The 13,431-nt window shown below is 49.4% G+C and overlaps 1 protein-coding gene across 4 annotated transcripts in view; it reads right to left on the minus strand.

Moving 5' to 3' along the window:
* The window catches only part of DNAH10 (dynein axonemal heavy chain 10), a 134,711-nt gene that overhangs the window by 37,720 nt on the left and 83,560 nt on the right, over positions 1 to 13,431 (minus strand). For all 4 annotated transcript variants that reach the window (XM_047697233.1, XM_047697234.1, XM_047697235.1 and 1 more), the window contains 8 exons: positions 11,949 to 12,068; positions 10,484 to 10,629; positions 7,818 to 7,970; positions 6,262 to 6,522; positions 4,534 to 4,706; positions 3,415 to 3,508; positions 2,955 to 3,122; positions 2,179 to 2,367 (listed from right to left, as the gene is read on the minus strand). In XM_047697233.1, the coding sequence (XP_047553189.1) occupies positions 2,179 to 2,367; positions 2,955 to 3,122; positions 3,415 to 3,508; positions 4,534 to 4,706; positions 6,262 to 6,522; positions 7,818 to 7,970; positions 10,484 to 10,629; positions 11,949 to 12,068 (1,304 nt within the window). The remainder of the gene's footprint in view (positions 1 to 2,178; positions 2,368 to 2,954; positions 3,123 to 3,414; positions 3,509 to 4,533; positions 4,707 to 6,261; positions 6,523 to 7,817; positions 7,971 to 10,483; positions 10,630 to 11,948; positions 12,069 to 13,431) is intronic.

A 13,431-nucleotide genomic window follows, 5' to 3' on the forward strand; every position in this document is an offset into this window, starting at 1 on the left:
CTGAGCACAGAGCCTACAGGGCTCGATCCCACAGCCCAGAGACCACCACCTGGGCTGAAACCGAGAGACAGACCCTCACCCGACTGAGCCACCCAGGTACCCCTTGATCACACGTTTTATCTGATCTTAAAGGTAAATCAACCAAATTTCTAGAAAAGAATTTCTAGAAAATCCTAGATCGATTCTAATTGTCTAGAATTTCTAGAGAAAATTCTAGATCTAGATTCTAAATTTGGTAAATCGACCAAATTTCTAGACAGACTTTCTAGAAAATTCTTTTCTAGAAATACTTTACACAAAAGGTGAACATTTGCGAAATACTGCAAGCTAGACTCATTGAACGAACCCTAATTTTCTCTTCTGCACAGAGTTCTCACAAATCAGTGAGTGCCTAAAAAGGCAACTCAAAAGGAAGAAAAGACCAATGTCCAATGAGCATATAAAAAGAAATTCAAACTGCACTATGAACGGAAGAAAGAAGTACTTGTGTAAACTTACACTATTTTTCACCAATATTGGCAAGTTATCAAAATGACAACACCCAGTGTTGGCAAGAACGGGGAGAAATGGGACATTACCAGTAGCATGAATCAGGATAAACTTGTTGTGGCCGCTACTGGTTGCTAATTAAGGCATTTAAAGGAACAAGGATGAATGATGTAATGCCACTGTCCTCACCACCCAGATTAAAGATTTGCTTAAAAAAAAAAAACAAAACAAAACTGCATTGTCATGCGTGGTCTTGGCAATGAATTTTTGGATATGACACTAAAGCACAAAGCAACGAAATCAAAAATAAGCAAGTGTATTGTGTGAGGTAGGTCTTCAAGATTCAGCCTCCCTGCTGGTACTCATCGCCCCTGGGAGAGGCCCCCGCGGGTGAAGGGCTGGCGGGCAGGGCCAGAGCTCACTAGAAGATTCCAAGAATGGCGTGGGGAAACAGGAACCCCCAAACGCTGCTGCTGGTGGGGCTGGAGAACGGTACAGTCGCTTTGGAAAATAATCTGGCAGCTTCTCCAACGGCCAAACATGGAATTTGCATATGGCCCGGCAATCCCAGCACTAGGTGTCCACCCAAGAGACACAAAAACACGTGTTGACATGGTGACTCGTATGTGAACGTTCACAGCAGCTCGGTTCACAGCGGCCGGAAGGTGGAAAAAGCCCACATGGCCGCCGACGGATGGACGGATAAACAGACCATGGTCCACCCAGACCCCAGCGCATGGGTTCAGCCATAATGAGGAATAAAGGACTGGTACATGGAGGGAGCCTGAAAACGTTATGTGGAGTGAGAGAAGCGGTCACAAAAGACCACATCCTCTGGGATCCTATTCATAGGAGAGCTTGGGACGGGGAAGTCGATAGAGACAGAAAAAGTAGATGAGTGTGTTTTTAGGGCTGGGTGAGGGAAGGAGAGCTAAGGGGCACAGGGTGTCTTTTTTGGGGTGACAAAAATGTCTTCAAATAGACTCCGGTGACGGGTGTGCGGGTCCGTGAATATACCGACAAGCCCTGAGTTGTACCTGGAGAATAGTATGGCCAGGGAATTAGATCTCCATAAAGCTGTTGCTTTGAGCTTGTTTGTTTTAAAGAGATTCTAAGAACGGCCTAGAACTGTGTGGGCTGGTCGTGCAGATAGAGCAGCCAGCTAGAACGTGGCTGACCCAAAAGCTAGGTCCACGGAGGTTTGGGGCCAAGCCGTCCTCCATACAGGTACACGTCACAGACCCCAAGACTGGCCAGGTCTGACTTTCCAGTTTGATCTGACAAAGTCTGCCCTCCACAGATCACACAGAAGTTAGAGTCTTCGGACATTCGGTTAAAATAATAACAAGGGGGGGCGTGCACCTCGGTGGCTCAGTGGGTTAAGCCTCTGCCGTCGGCTCAGGTCATGATCTCAGGGTCCTAGGATCGAGTCCCCGCATCGGGCTCTCTGCTCAGCAGGAAGCCTGCTTCCTCCCCTCTCTCTGCCTCCCTCTCTGCCTACTTGTGATCTCTGTCTGTCAAATAAAAAAAAATCTTTAAAATAATAACAAGGAAAAACAAAAACCTGTTCTACACTCTATGAGAACACCATCTTATGATCTCTTACAGATCATTCCCATATTTGCGTGAACTACCAATGCCTAGAAATCGGTTCGACAGACTTCTCTCTGGGAGGGCAGGCGGGCTCACCTCGCAGCCGGCTGTGAAGGCGGCCAGCCTGGAGAGAGACTGCTTCCCGGAGCCGCCGACCCCCACCAGCAGGGCATGGCCGCGGTCCATTCGGATGATACGATGCACACGGGTCAGGTGCTCCAAGGCATCATCAAAGAGAACCAAGTTCATTTTGGTGTTGCTTTCATTATACTCCTCGAGAATTTCCTGAATTTAAAAAAAAAAAAAAATTTTTTTTTTTTTAAAGGATCACTGGATTTTAAGAGACAGACCTATTTCCTTTGGTCCAGGAGGAATGAGGAACAGAGGGTTGATTTTCTTTTCAATAATCTATAGTGGTTGAAATAATTAAATCATTTGGGTTTCGGGGACTAAATCCAGTGTGGACAGTGAAGGCTTTGATCTGCTGCTCTGCGATCGGCCGGCAGTGAGCCAAAGCTGGTTACAGGGCTCAAGGCATGAGTTAAAATGAAAATGACTATGAGAGAGCCAGCTGAGTGGTTCCCAAACCTGGCTGTGCATGGGAACCCTGGGACCTTTCACGGGCTTGAGGCAAGGAAACTCTCAGAGGGGCGAGCCCAGGGCCCATGCATTTAGCACAATTCCTCAGGTCATCCCATGCACCCCTAGACGTGATAATCACCAGACTGGACACAAGCCTGCATTCTGAACCTTGAGACAGAGGCATGGGTGTTCTTCCCAGTGCTGCCTCCCGAGCTCCTGTGCAGCGCTGGGCTCCCCCGAGAAGTACCCCCCAGGAGATGCAAGCCTATGGAGGTCAGCCCCACCCGCACCTGAAACAAAGCCTTGGCCGCCTCGTAATCCTGGATGTCTTCATAAATGCGTGTCTCCCCTTCCTGCAAGGCTGTCCGGAAGTCTCCAAACAGGATGGGATCCCGCATCACCACCTCCAGATCATCGTTAAAATGTTCCGTAACCAAGTCTCTTATGTGGTCTTGTACCTTTGGACAGAAGACCACTTAAGAACCCAAACTCAACAACAGAGATGTGCTAAAACATTGTCAGAAAAAGAACATAGGCTCAGATTATCCGAAGTAATTATTTCTTCCAGCCGCTCTAAGCTATGTAATAATCTACCCTCCCTTATCCGCCAACTTTTGTTGTTACTGTAATTTTCTCCCATTGGAGAAAAATACCTGGCAGGAGAGGAAGATTCCTACACTGTTTATTTCACCCAGAGAAGAATTTTGTGGTTAGGGTTTTGAATTAGCTGGTGTATTTTGAGGTACTGACCAGCTGTTTGTCTGTTTCGTTGATTAACCGATCGTGGAAGACCCTCAGACACTCGTTTCTCCAGACTCTCACCATCTGGGTCACCGTCTGGAACCTACATGACAGGAGGGGCAAAGTCAGTCACGAAGTCGTCTAGAAAGAGAAAGGCATTAAATGCTACTATTTTCAGAGGGATACGTGGGCCGCAGAAAAGGACATTTCTATAGTCCTTTTTCTCCCTGGTCTTCCATTAATGAAATCTAATGGAAGTGAACAAATTAAGTGTAAAGACCATAAAATCACCATCTACAATTTATCCTCCAGTTGGGAAGAAAAAGAACATTAGCTGTAAATGACAAGTGACATAAAACGGGTACCTGACATGCTCCTACTTACTGGAATGCATGAATTTAAAATCAGCATCAAGGCCACTGGCAGCTTCTTTTTTTTTTTTTTTAAGAACTAGCTCCATTGGCCCCAGTTCTGGAACTTTCTCTGGTTTCCAACAAAGAGCCCTCACTTCTCCCTATATACCTGGAGCTGTCTTCTCCTGAACTATCATTCCAAACCCTTCAAGGGTACTGAGAATAAGTGTGGGCTCATGGAAAGCCCTCAACTCACTTTTCTAAATTTTGTGGACTCAATGGGAATCCACAAAATTAGGACTATGCTTGCAAATACGCAAAAAGTATACCTTAACATAAACACATAAGTCTAGCCTTAACAAGAAAATTTCTATACTCAGACTTAAACCCTTTTTATCCTCTGTGCTTACTTCTCCCAAAGACACACATGATGGAACCAATCAGCAACCGCCAACAATTCATTCCTGAGCAAAATGCAACTTTAGAACAAGGAACAAATGATCGGTAGAGCAATCCCACCAAGGGACTAAATCCACCTGTTCATGGTCCACTCCTCTGCCTTTCTTGGTTCTACCTGTCTTCAGGTCAAGGGCTTGGAAGTCATCAGGCCCTAACCACATATTTAACTCTCCATTTAACATAACCAAAAATACATTGGGTGAATAAGTCGTACATTGATTCATCAAGTTCATGGACAAGTCCTCTGTCTTAAAAGAGTAAGAAAAAGCATCATCATACCAATGGGCCACATGCTAGTAAGACAAAAGAAACTCACCGCTCTGGATTTGTGAGGACAAGACCATTAAAAACTCTTGAGAGATCCCGAAGATTAAAGATGTAATGGAACTTGGATGGGGTGGGAGGCAGGTCCTGGACAATGGCTTTGGAAAGCGCCAATGTGCAGAAAGTCAGCTTGTCGCTCACAGCCCTGATGCTTTCATGGAACACCTGAAAAATGAAAAGGCCCACCAAGAGTCTATCAATGGATGACTGGACAAGCCACATGGTCTATCCACACAGCGGCATATTATCTGGCCATATCAAGGAGGAAAGTACCAACACACAGGTCACCACACGGATGAACCTTGAAAATGTGAGGCTAATGGAAGAAGCCAGTCACCGAAGACCACATAGCGTATGATTCCATCTATATGAAATGTCTAGAAGTGGGAAATCCACAGAGCACAGAATGCAGATTAGCGACTGCCGGGGGCTGAAGGATGGGATGGCGTGACTGCTTTGGGGGTGACGAAAATATTCTGGAATTAGGAAGTGGTGATGGTTGTACAACATTGTGAACGTACTCAACACCAGTAAACTGTGTCCTCCAAAATGATGAAAATAACTAATCTTGCACCATGTGAATTTTACATAATTTTATAAGAGGAGATGAATAAGGGTGACTGTGTGGCCCTGTTGGTTGAGCGTCTGACTCTTGATCCATGGCTCAGGTAATGATCTCAGGGTCGTGAAATCGAGCCCTACATCAGGCTCTGCACTGAGCGTGGAGCATGCTTAAGATTCTCTCTCTCCCCCGTCTGGCCCTCGCACCCCAACTCATTCTTCTCTCAGGCTCTCTCTAAAAAAGAGAGAGAGAGAGAAGATAAGAAAGAAAATTAAAAGGTCAAAGAAACTTATCATCTGATTTGCTTTCTTCCCCCCTAGATTTTCACATTCACTGAGAAGTTGACATGATGTGAAACCAAAACCCAAACCAGCACTCGGTTTGCATTTGATTTGACTAGCGTAGAACTCAGAATAGCTTAAGGTAGGACATGAACATGCCAGGGGTCCACAGTTCCTACTGATCATACCTCACCATTCCACGCCTTACCTTTCCTGCCCCCTGAAGATTCTGTGTGCACAAACTTCACTATAGGATGGAATACCAGGACCAGAAGGTTGTCATTTAAATGAATGGGTTCCATTTTGCAGGGGGAGGTAGCCAAGTTAAATCATCATCATGAGAGCAGTAACTAGTGTCTAATGAGTATGTGTTAGACATTGTGCCACACATTTCATATGCATTTTTTCCTTATACTCTCCCGGAAACCCAGTGAGATGGATACCATCATCATCCCTGTTCCAGATGAGAACCAGGTCTAGGAGAACTCAAGGAACTTGCCAGGGAGCAGAAAGGGGTCTGACTCCAGGGCCTGGTCCCCTAGTTGAGTCCCTGCTGCAACTCCATTTGGAACATGTAACTCAGGCCCTCATTATGACTTCTGTGGACCCAAGACACTCTTGCCTTCAGGGCCTCTTCCTCCACAAAAATACATGACTTTATCTTTTATGAATGCACTGGTATAAAGATGAATATAATCCAGGCTAGACTATATTCATTTTTTTTCTTCTGGTTTTGAAATAAGTCAAAACATTTCATGCATTTCCCCCCCCAAAAAAGGCCCTTGGGCCCTGTGCCTAATGCCTAAGTCGACCGTGCGTACACTTCTCCTCAACACAAGGCACTCAGGTGTAGATGTCAAATTAAAAAGCAAGTTACCGAAGTATGCCCTTTTAGAATGGAGGAATAAATTAAATGCAAAGACTCCTCTGAAGGAAATGGTACATTGAAGACACTGAACAGCGAAATAAATCTCGGATCAACTTCATTGCGGCCTCCTCCAGCTTCTCCCATCGCAGCGATAAAGCCAAGGTCCCGAATGCTTTTACAGTTCAGCTCCTTCCCACGGTCATATAAGTAGCCTCTTTCCAACAGCAGTTTCAGCAAGGCAATTGGCTGCTGTGTGCCATATTCATCCACCTTGATTGAGTTTTTAAAGAAAAGAGATAATGGTAGTATCATGAAGCAGAAATCAGGGATGCCTTTGCTGGCCATCTAATTTGTAATTTTTTAAAAATCTCTCATAAGCTCCATGAGAGCAGGGACTGCTTATGTTTTGTTCATCACTGCACAGCACTGGACCCGTAAGAGGTACTCAAGAAAATGTTAGTTGGATGGATGCATGGATGGATAAAAGGGGGTGTGGGTGCGTGCACAGATGGATGAACAGATGCACAGATGGATGGGTGTGTGGATAGAAGATGAATGGAAGGAGAGATGGGTGGATGGTTGGATGGATGGTGGGATGGAAGGAACAGATGGATGGATGGTGGGATGGAAGGAACAGATGGATGGATGGATGGATGAATGGATGTGTGGACAGATGTGTGGATGGATGGATGGAAGGAAGGAAGGAAGGAACAGATGGACAGATTGACGGATGGATGGATGGAGGGTTGGAAGGAACAGATGGGTAGATGGATGGATGAATGGAGAGATAGATGGAGGGATGGAAGGAATGGATGGATAGATGGATGGATGGATGGATGTGTGGACAGATATGTGGATGGATGGAGGGATGGAAGGAATGGATGGATAGATGGATGGATGGGTGGATGGATAAAAAGGTAGGGTGTGAGGGTGTGTGGGTGTGTGCATGGATAGAAGAACAGATGCACAAATGGATACGTAAGTGTGTGTGTGTGGATGGATGGATGGATGGATGGATGGATCCTGGCTCTGCACATAGCCTATGTGGAAGATGGATTTTCAGAGGAAAAAACATGGTTCTGCAGGAATTACATAAACTAAATTTCAGTACTAAGAAAACTTCACACCTCTCAGGCTCTGGCCCCAGAAACACACTCCTCATGCATGCCAATGTTTCCCTTCCTTGGTAAATCCAGAGGAGTCCTTGGGAAGTGACTGCCCTATGCTTCCCAAGTATATGAGACTGAAAACAATATTATCATCTAAGCTCATTGGGAAATCACTTACTCAAACATATGCTGTAAAGAGTTTTGAGGCTGCCTGCTGCCTGCTTTACTCCTTTAAGAAAGCAAAGAAGGCCTCAGTAGGGACAAGTCCCTCTGGGTAAGAAGAACATTCCAGCAACATTGTCTCCTAAGCTGTCTCCCCAGAACCAGCACCCTGCAGGGGAGCTGTAGAACGAAGACATGTGTTCTCACACTCATAGACTCCATACCCGTACACAACAACACAAACTTAAGCACACAGTCTTGGTCACTGCTTCCTGCTCCCCAACCTAATGCTACCTTTGGCATATTCATATCATCCATGAACACCAGGAGTCGTTTTCCCATGGGTGGGCCATACGTGTCTTTGGTTCGTTTTTCCACATTTGCTTCCAAATTTCTCTGGATATCCATCGATGTGGTGCGGGAAGAGAAGCTGACCATTAACACAATCTGCAACAGAGAAGGATCATTCCAGAAGTGGTCGTTTCTTCACTGTACCAGCGGGAAAAGCTGGACCGTGAGCTACCATCAATTTTGCAAATCCACTGGTATCTGAACTTTTTTATAACCCAACGTGTGTCTGTCTGTCCTCCATTCTTTCCCTTTGGCAGGTGATAGTGAGTTGCTGCATGTGGGACTTGGGCACAATGGGGACAGGGTGTGGGGTGGGGGGTCTTAGTTCTGCCCAGTTCTGGCTAGGAGACCTCCAAAAAGAGGCTTAACCTTTTAGAGCCTCGTTTCTCTCATCTGTAAGATGAGTTTAACAACATCTGCTTGGACTACTTCATAGGGCGATTTAATCACAGGAGACGAAATCCACAAAGGTGTTTGCGATAGGACAAGGTTAGATGAATGGATGTATGGGGTGGAAGGATAGATGGACAGATGTGTGAATGGATGGATGGATGGATGGATGGATGAAACGGATGGATGAAACGGATGGATGGATGGATGGATGGATGGATGGATGGATGTGTGGACAGATATGTGGAGGGATAAGGAATGGATGGATGGATGGATTGGATGGATGTTTGGTGTGGATGGATGGATGGATGTGTGGAGAGATATGTGGATGGATGGAGGGATGGAAGGAATAGACGGACGGATGAATGGATGTGTGGATGGATATGTGGATGGATATGTAGATGGATGGATGGATGGATGTCAACCATAAGTGACTATTGCGTCTGCTGCACCTAAGTGAAAAGGTCCGGGAGAGCATCTTTGGCACTAACACCTGAAAGAAAGGGGAGGGAGACTCCTAGGTCCCTGTGTGGACAGCACAGCCTCACGCACAGGAAGTGCCCAGGACCTCTCACTGTGCTTCCTAGAGCGGTGAGTGAGAGTTCATTGGTCAGCGGTTCTCGGACCTAATCATGCCCCCAAGACACCTGGACGGCTTTGTGCCATGCACCTCCAAGGCCCCCATCCTCAGTTCCCAATCCCATAGGTCTAAGACAGTGTAGGCAAGTTTTCAGGCAATACTCCTGCCCGAGGAACCACCCTTTAAGCACCACTGCTGCAGACACACTGCCCTCCAAAAAGCCTACAGGCGCAGGTGCACAGGAGATGAACATGTCAAAGGTGAACGTGCCTCTCGATGTAACAAGTGTGCTCAGATGTGCCTGTTGGGCCGAGAAGCTTCGGCTACTGTGTTGCAGGGAAAGGGCGTCATGGCGGGGGGGTGTTAATGTCACCATCGTTGGTCTGATGCCCCAAGCAGGTAGATCCCTCTGGCTGGAAACCTCTCATCTGTGACTCCACAATGACATCCTTAGAGCTAAATAAACCCAGTTTTTGTGCCCCAGTGGGTGAGTGGGCTCGAGTGCTCACAGGCAGGCTGGCCCAGTCCGGCCCACACGGCTCCCATGACACCCATCGCACAAGCCCAGGGAGGCTCCTGGTTTCCCAGGAACAAGCCAAAGTAAGAGGGACAGGGAGGAAAGTTACGGGAGACTTTGCTCCCCTTGGAGGTTCCAGAAGGTCAAGAAAGGAATTGGAAACTGAAATGATGAGCAGATATGAACAAAAACCTAGCACTGAGTCTGTGAATGGATGTGGGGCAAGTGCACATGAACGGAGTATCCTGAAACTCACAGGCAGCTTCTTGGAGGAGACAGAGCCTTTCCTCAGCTATTAAAACCCTAAGGTCTAAAGCCAGGACAGTGGAAATGATGAGCCAGAGGCCCACGTAGGGCAATTCTGAATACAGAAAAGAGAACGGATGCCCCCCCTTCCTAATGTCTGGTGCCCTGGCGTGTTCTGCACTGTCCTGGGTCATGGGTCCATTCTCGAGTCTGCCTCCCACACAGACCATGAGTCCCTAAAGAGCGGACTGCAAGCTGGCCATGGTCTGCCCCTGTGACAACCAGCCAGCTCAGTGTCCGACACATGTCAGACCTTCCCATGTTGAACACGGGGCTGGAGGAAGGCCAAACCCACAAACGGTGCTGAGCAATGTGACGGCTACCCTCTACATGACCCCGCTCATCCTCTCCTCCTGGTGTTCACCTGGGTAAGGCCCCCCACACTCTACCAGGTGATTCATGGGGGTCTCCGCGGGACCCACAGAAGGGAGCAGACGTGAAGGTAGGTGATTTCCTAGGTCATCAAAGGCAGTACAGCATCTGGTTTGCTGTCCGGCTCAGACACCGGCTCTGGCAGAAGCCAGTGACCACGTCCAGAGATCACCCAGAAGCCCGTGGAGAGGTCCACGTGGTGGGGAAACCAAGGCCTGTCGTCTTGGAAGAGGGTCCTCCAGCCCCCATCAGGCCTTCAGATGACTTACAGCCCCGGCCAACTGCTGGCCAGTGATCTCAGCAGAAAGCTGGAGCCCGAGCCACCCCGCGGGGCCCCTCCCAGATTCCCGACCCGCAGAAATGGTGAGATGCGAGTATAAGGCTCGCGCCAGTGTGGTCTGTCACACAGCTGTAGGTCACGAGCGAGTACAAACAGTGACTTACATTGATCTCTTCGTTCAGATTTTTGAGGAAGTTCTGGGTTGTGGCTGTCTTGGAGGTGCCGGATTCACCGACCAAAAGAACAGGCTGCTTGATCTTGACCATCTGCTCCAGGGTCCACGTAGTGCGCGTTGTATCCACTGTGTGAACTAAGGAACACATGAGGCATGGGAGCACCCTGGAAATGCGGGGGGTAAGCAGGCAGCAACGCGGAGCTCCCCGGAATCCCAAACCTCCCATAAGAATCATCAGTGAAAACCCAAGACATGATCTTGAAAACGCACGGGTGGGTATGATCTCCTTACCCCAACCGTTACTTTTAATAGCTTGATGGAGATCTAAGTCACATACCATGAAATCCACCTGCTTTAAGGGTCTGGTTTGGTGGGCTGGACACCCACCCATGAGGTGCCCCCCATTTTAAAAAATATCCAGTTCTGGGGCACCTGGGTGGCTCAGTGGGTTAAGCCTCTGCCTTCGGCTCGGGTCATGGTCTTGGGGTCCTGGGGTCGAGCCCCACATCGGGCTCTCTGCTGAACGGGGAGTCTGCTTCCCTCTCTCTCTCTGCCTGCCTCTCTGCCTACTTGTGATCTCTCTTTCTCTCTGTCAAATAAATAAATAAAATCTTTGGAAAAAAAAAATCCAGTTCTGCTTTATAGTCAGGCTATTAAAAACTCGGTTTCAGGGCGCCTGGGTGACTCAGTGGGTTAAGCCTCTGCCTTCGGTTCGGGTCATGATCTCAGGGTCCTGGGATCGAGCCCTGCGTTGGGCTCTCTGCTCAGCGGGGAGCCTGCTTCCTCCTCTCTCTCTCTGCCTGCCTCTCTGCCTGCTTGTGATCTGTCAAATAAATAAAATCTTTAAAAAAAAAAAAAAAAACTCAGTTTCTCTGTGGCTTTGGTCAGTCCTCTCTCTGCAGAGTCTGGCTTCCTGACCAACGACTTCCTCCAAAAAGAGAATGAAACCACGAAATCGGGTCCAGCTCAGTCCTACACGGGTCTGCCTGCTTCCTGAGGAAATGGGTACGTCTCACTCTCTCGGCCACTGGTATCTAAACAGCCAGAGGGCCGCGTTCAAAACACAGCCAGAGACAGAAACGTCCAGAGTACGCAGCCCCGCGGGACAGCACCTTCCCCACGACGCTGCCTTGTTCGTTTCTCCTTTTCTCGTCCTCCACTCCTTCCCGTGGCCAGCCGGCCGGCCCAGAGCTGCCCGTCCTCCCGCCAGCCCGCCTGCCCAGGGACAGCTGAGAGTCACGGTCGTCTGCGGGTGCTCGGGGCCAGCAGCACGGAAATGGAACGGAAACCACCCCCTGCTTGGCCCAGCCCGTGGCGCGTTCTTCACGGCTTCTCGGAACCTGCACACCGGGTGGGCCTCGGGAAGGCCACGGAGGCCACCAGATCCGTTCCACTGCCTCACGGAACGGGAACTGATGCTGTTAGACCAAGAACAGGGTCTGCTTGTCGCTTACCCAGGATGTCGATGAATCTCCTCTCCGGGCTGTGAACATAGTCAGGAACTAATTGGCTCCACGGAATCCATTTCTTCTGCGTGGCATCAAAGTGAAAGTCATACAAGGTTGGGAGGTGACCTGCAGTAAACAATGGCCTGATTTCACTTCGGTCCCGGACCTGGGACTACGAAACCAGCTCCGGCACATGCTTGAGATGAACTAATGCTCCTTGTTCCCTAGACGGCAACTTAGCCGAGGATGCCCAACGAACGCTCCCGTCCACTGGACAGAGGCGCTGTGTCCCTTCTCCAGAAACACGAGGGAGAGGCGGACAGGTCTGGTCCCTAAGCAGAGAGGTGTTAGTGGGCCAGGGAGGCGGGTGGTGCTACGTTCTGCTACAGGCCAGCTCGGGTGCCACAGGGAACCCCGTAAGGGCATCTAACCACGGTGGGGCAGGGGAGAGGTCTGAGAAGCACACACCCCTTTGTGCCTGAACACCAATCACAGGGGTGCTCTGCAAACTTGGCTCTAGGGAAAGCTCCCTCATGCACCTCGTCCCAGACAGACTACCCCTCCCCCCGCAGGCCCCAGCAATGCCAACCGTTGCAGTCAGCCCTGGGAGGAAGCTTTCCCAAAGGAAATGCCATCCAATCTGAGACCCGAAAAGTGGGCAGTCCTGAGCTGAGAGCCCTGGGGACCTCCAGGAGGCTCTGTCACAGGGAGAAGGGAGCGTGGCGGGCGGCTGTAGGAACAGAAAGGAGGGAGTGCATAGTGCACCGAGGGGCCACACTAGGTCCAGCTACAAGGGCCGCAGGGCTGTTGCGTGAAGAGCCCGGCTGACCATTTCGGGCGCTGGTTCTCCATCCTGTAGGTAGTGGGGAGCCACTGACATTAACCTCCAAGAGGAGACGTAGTCAGATCTGCATGTGCAATGACCAGCACGGCTGTAGAGGAAAACAGATCTGGAAGAGGTCAGGAGAGATGGGGAGATCTGTTCACGAGGCTGCTGCCTGGCCCGGGGCAGAGGTGACAGGAGCAGCTCATGAGACGTGGCGGGGGTCGGGGCATGACAGAAACGACAGGTTGGGGGAGACAGTGTGTCCAGGTCACCAGTGTGCAAGGCAGACAGACAGGTGATTGATAGAGGATGATGATGACGATAGACAGACAGACAGACAGACAGATAGATTTCAGTAGAACCAAGCTAGGGATCCAGGAGAAGGAGCAGAAGGGAAGGAGACTGGCAGTCAGAAGCTGTGGGCCCATGGCCAGGGCTCCTCAAGGACATGAAGCCCAAAAGGAGGCTAGAGGACTGAACCCCTATGTGAGGAAGGGGCGGAGGAAGGACACGGGGCAGAAGTGGCCAGCAAGGCAGGGGGAGAACATTTCAAGAGAGCGGGGTGTGGTCTGCAGCCCCCCAACACTGGGGCAAGGTCAGGACAGTGAGGTCAAGAAGGCGCATGGGCTCTGGTGGAAAAGACGGGGACGAGCTTGCTGGAGG

Source organism: Lutra lutra, chromosome 12, assembly GCF_902655055.1.
Source record: "Lutra lutra chromosome 12, mLutLut1.2, whole genome shotgun sequence".
In the NCBI taxonomy this organism is placed as follows: domain Eukaryota; kingdom Metazoa; phylum Chordata; class Mammalia; order Carnivora; family Mustelidae; genus Lutra; species Lutra lutra.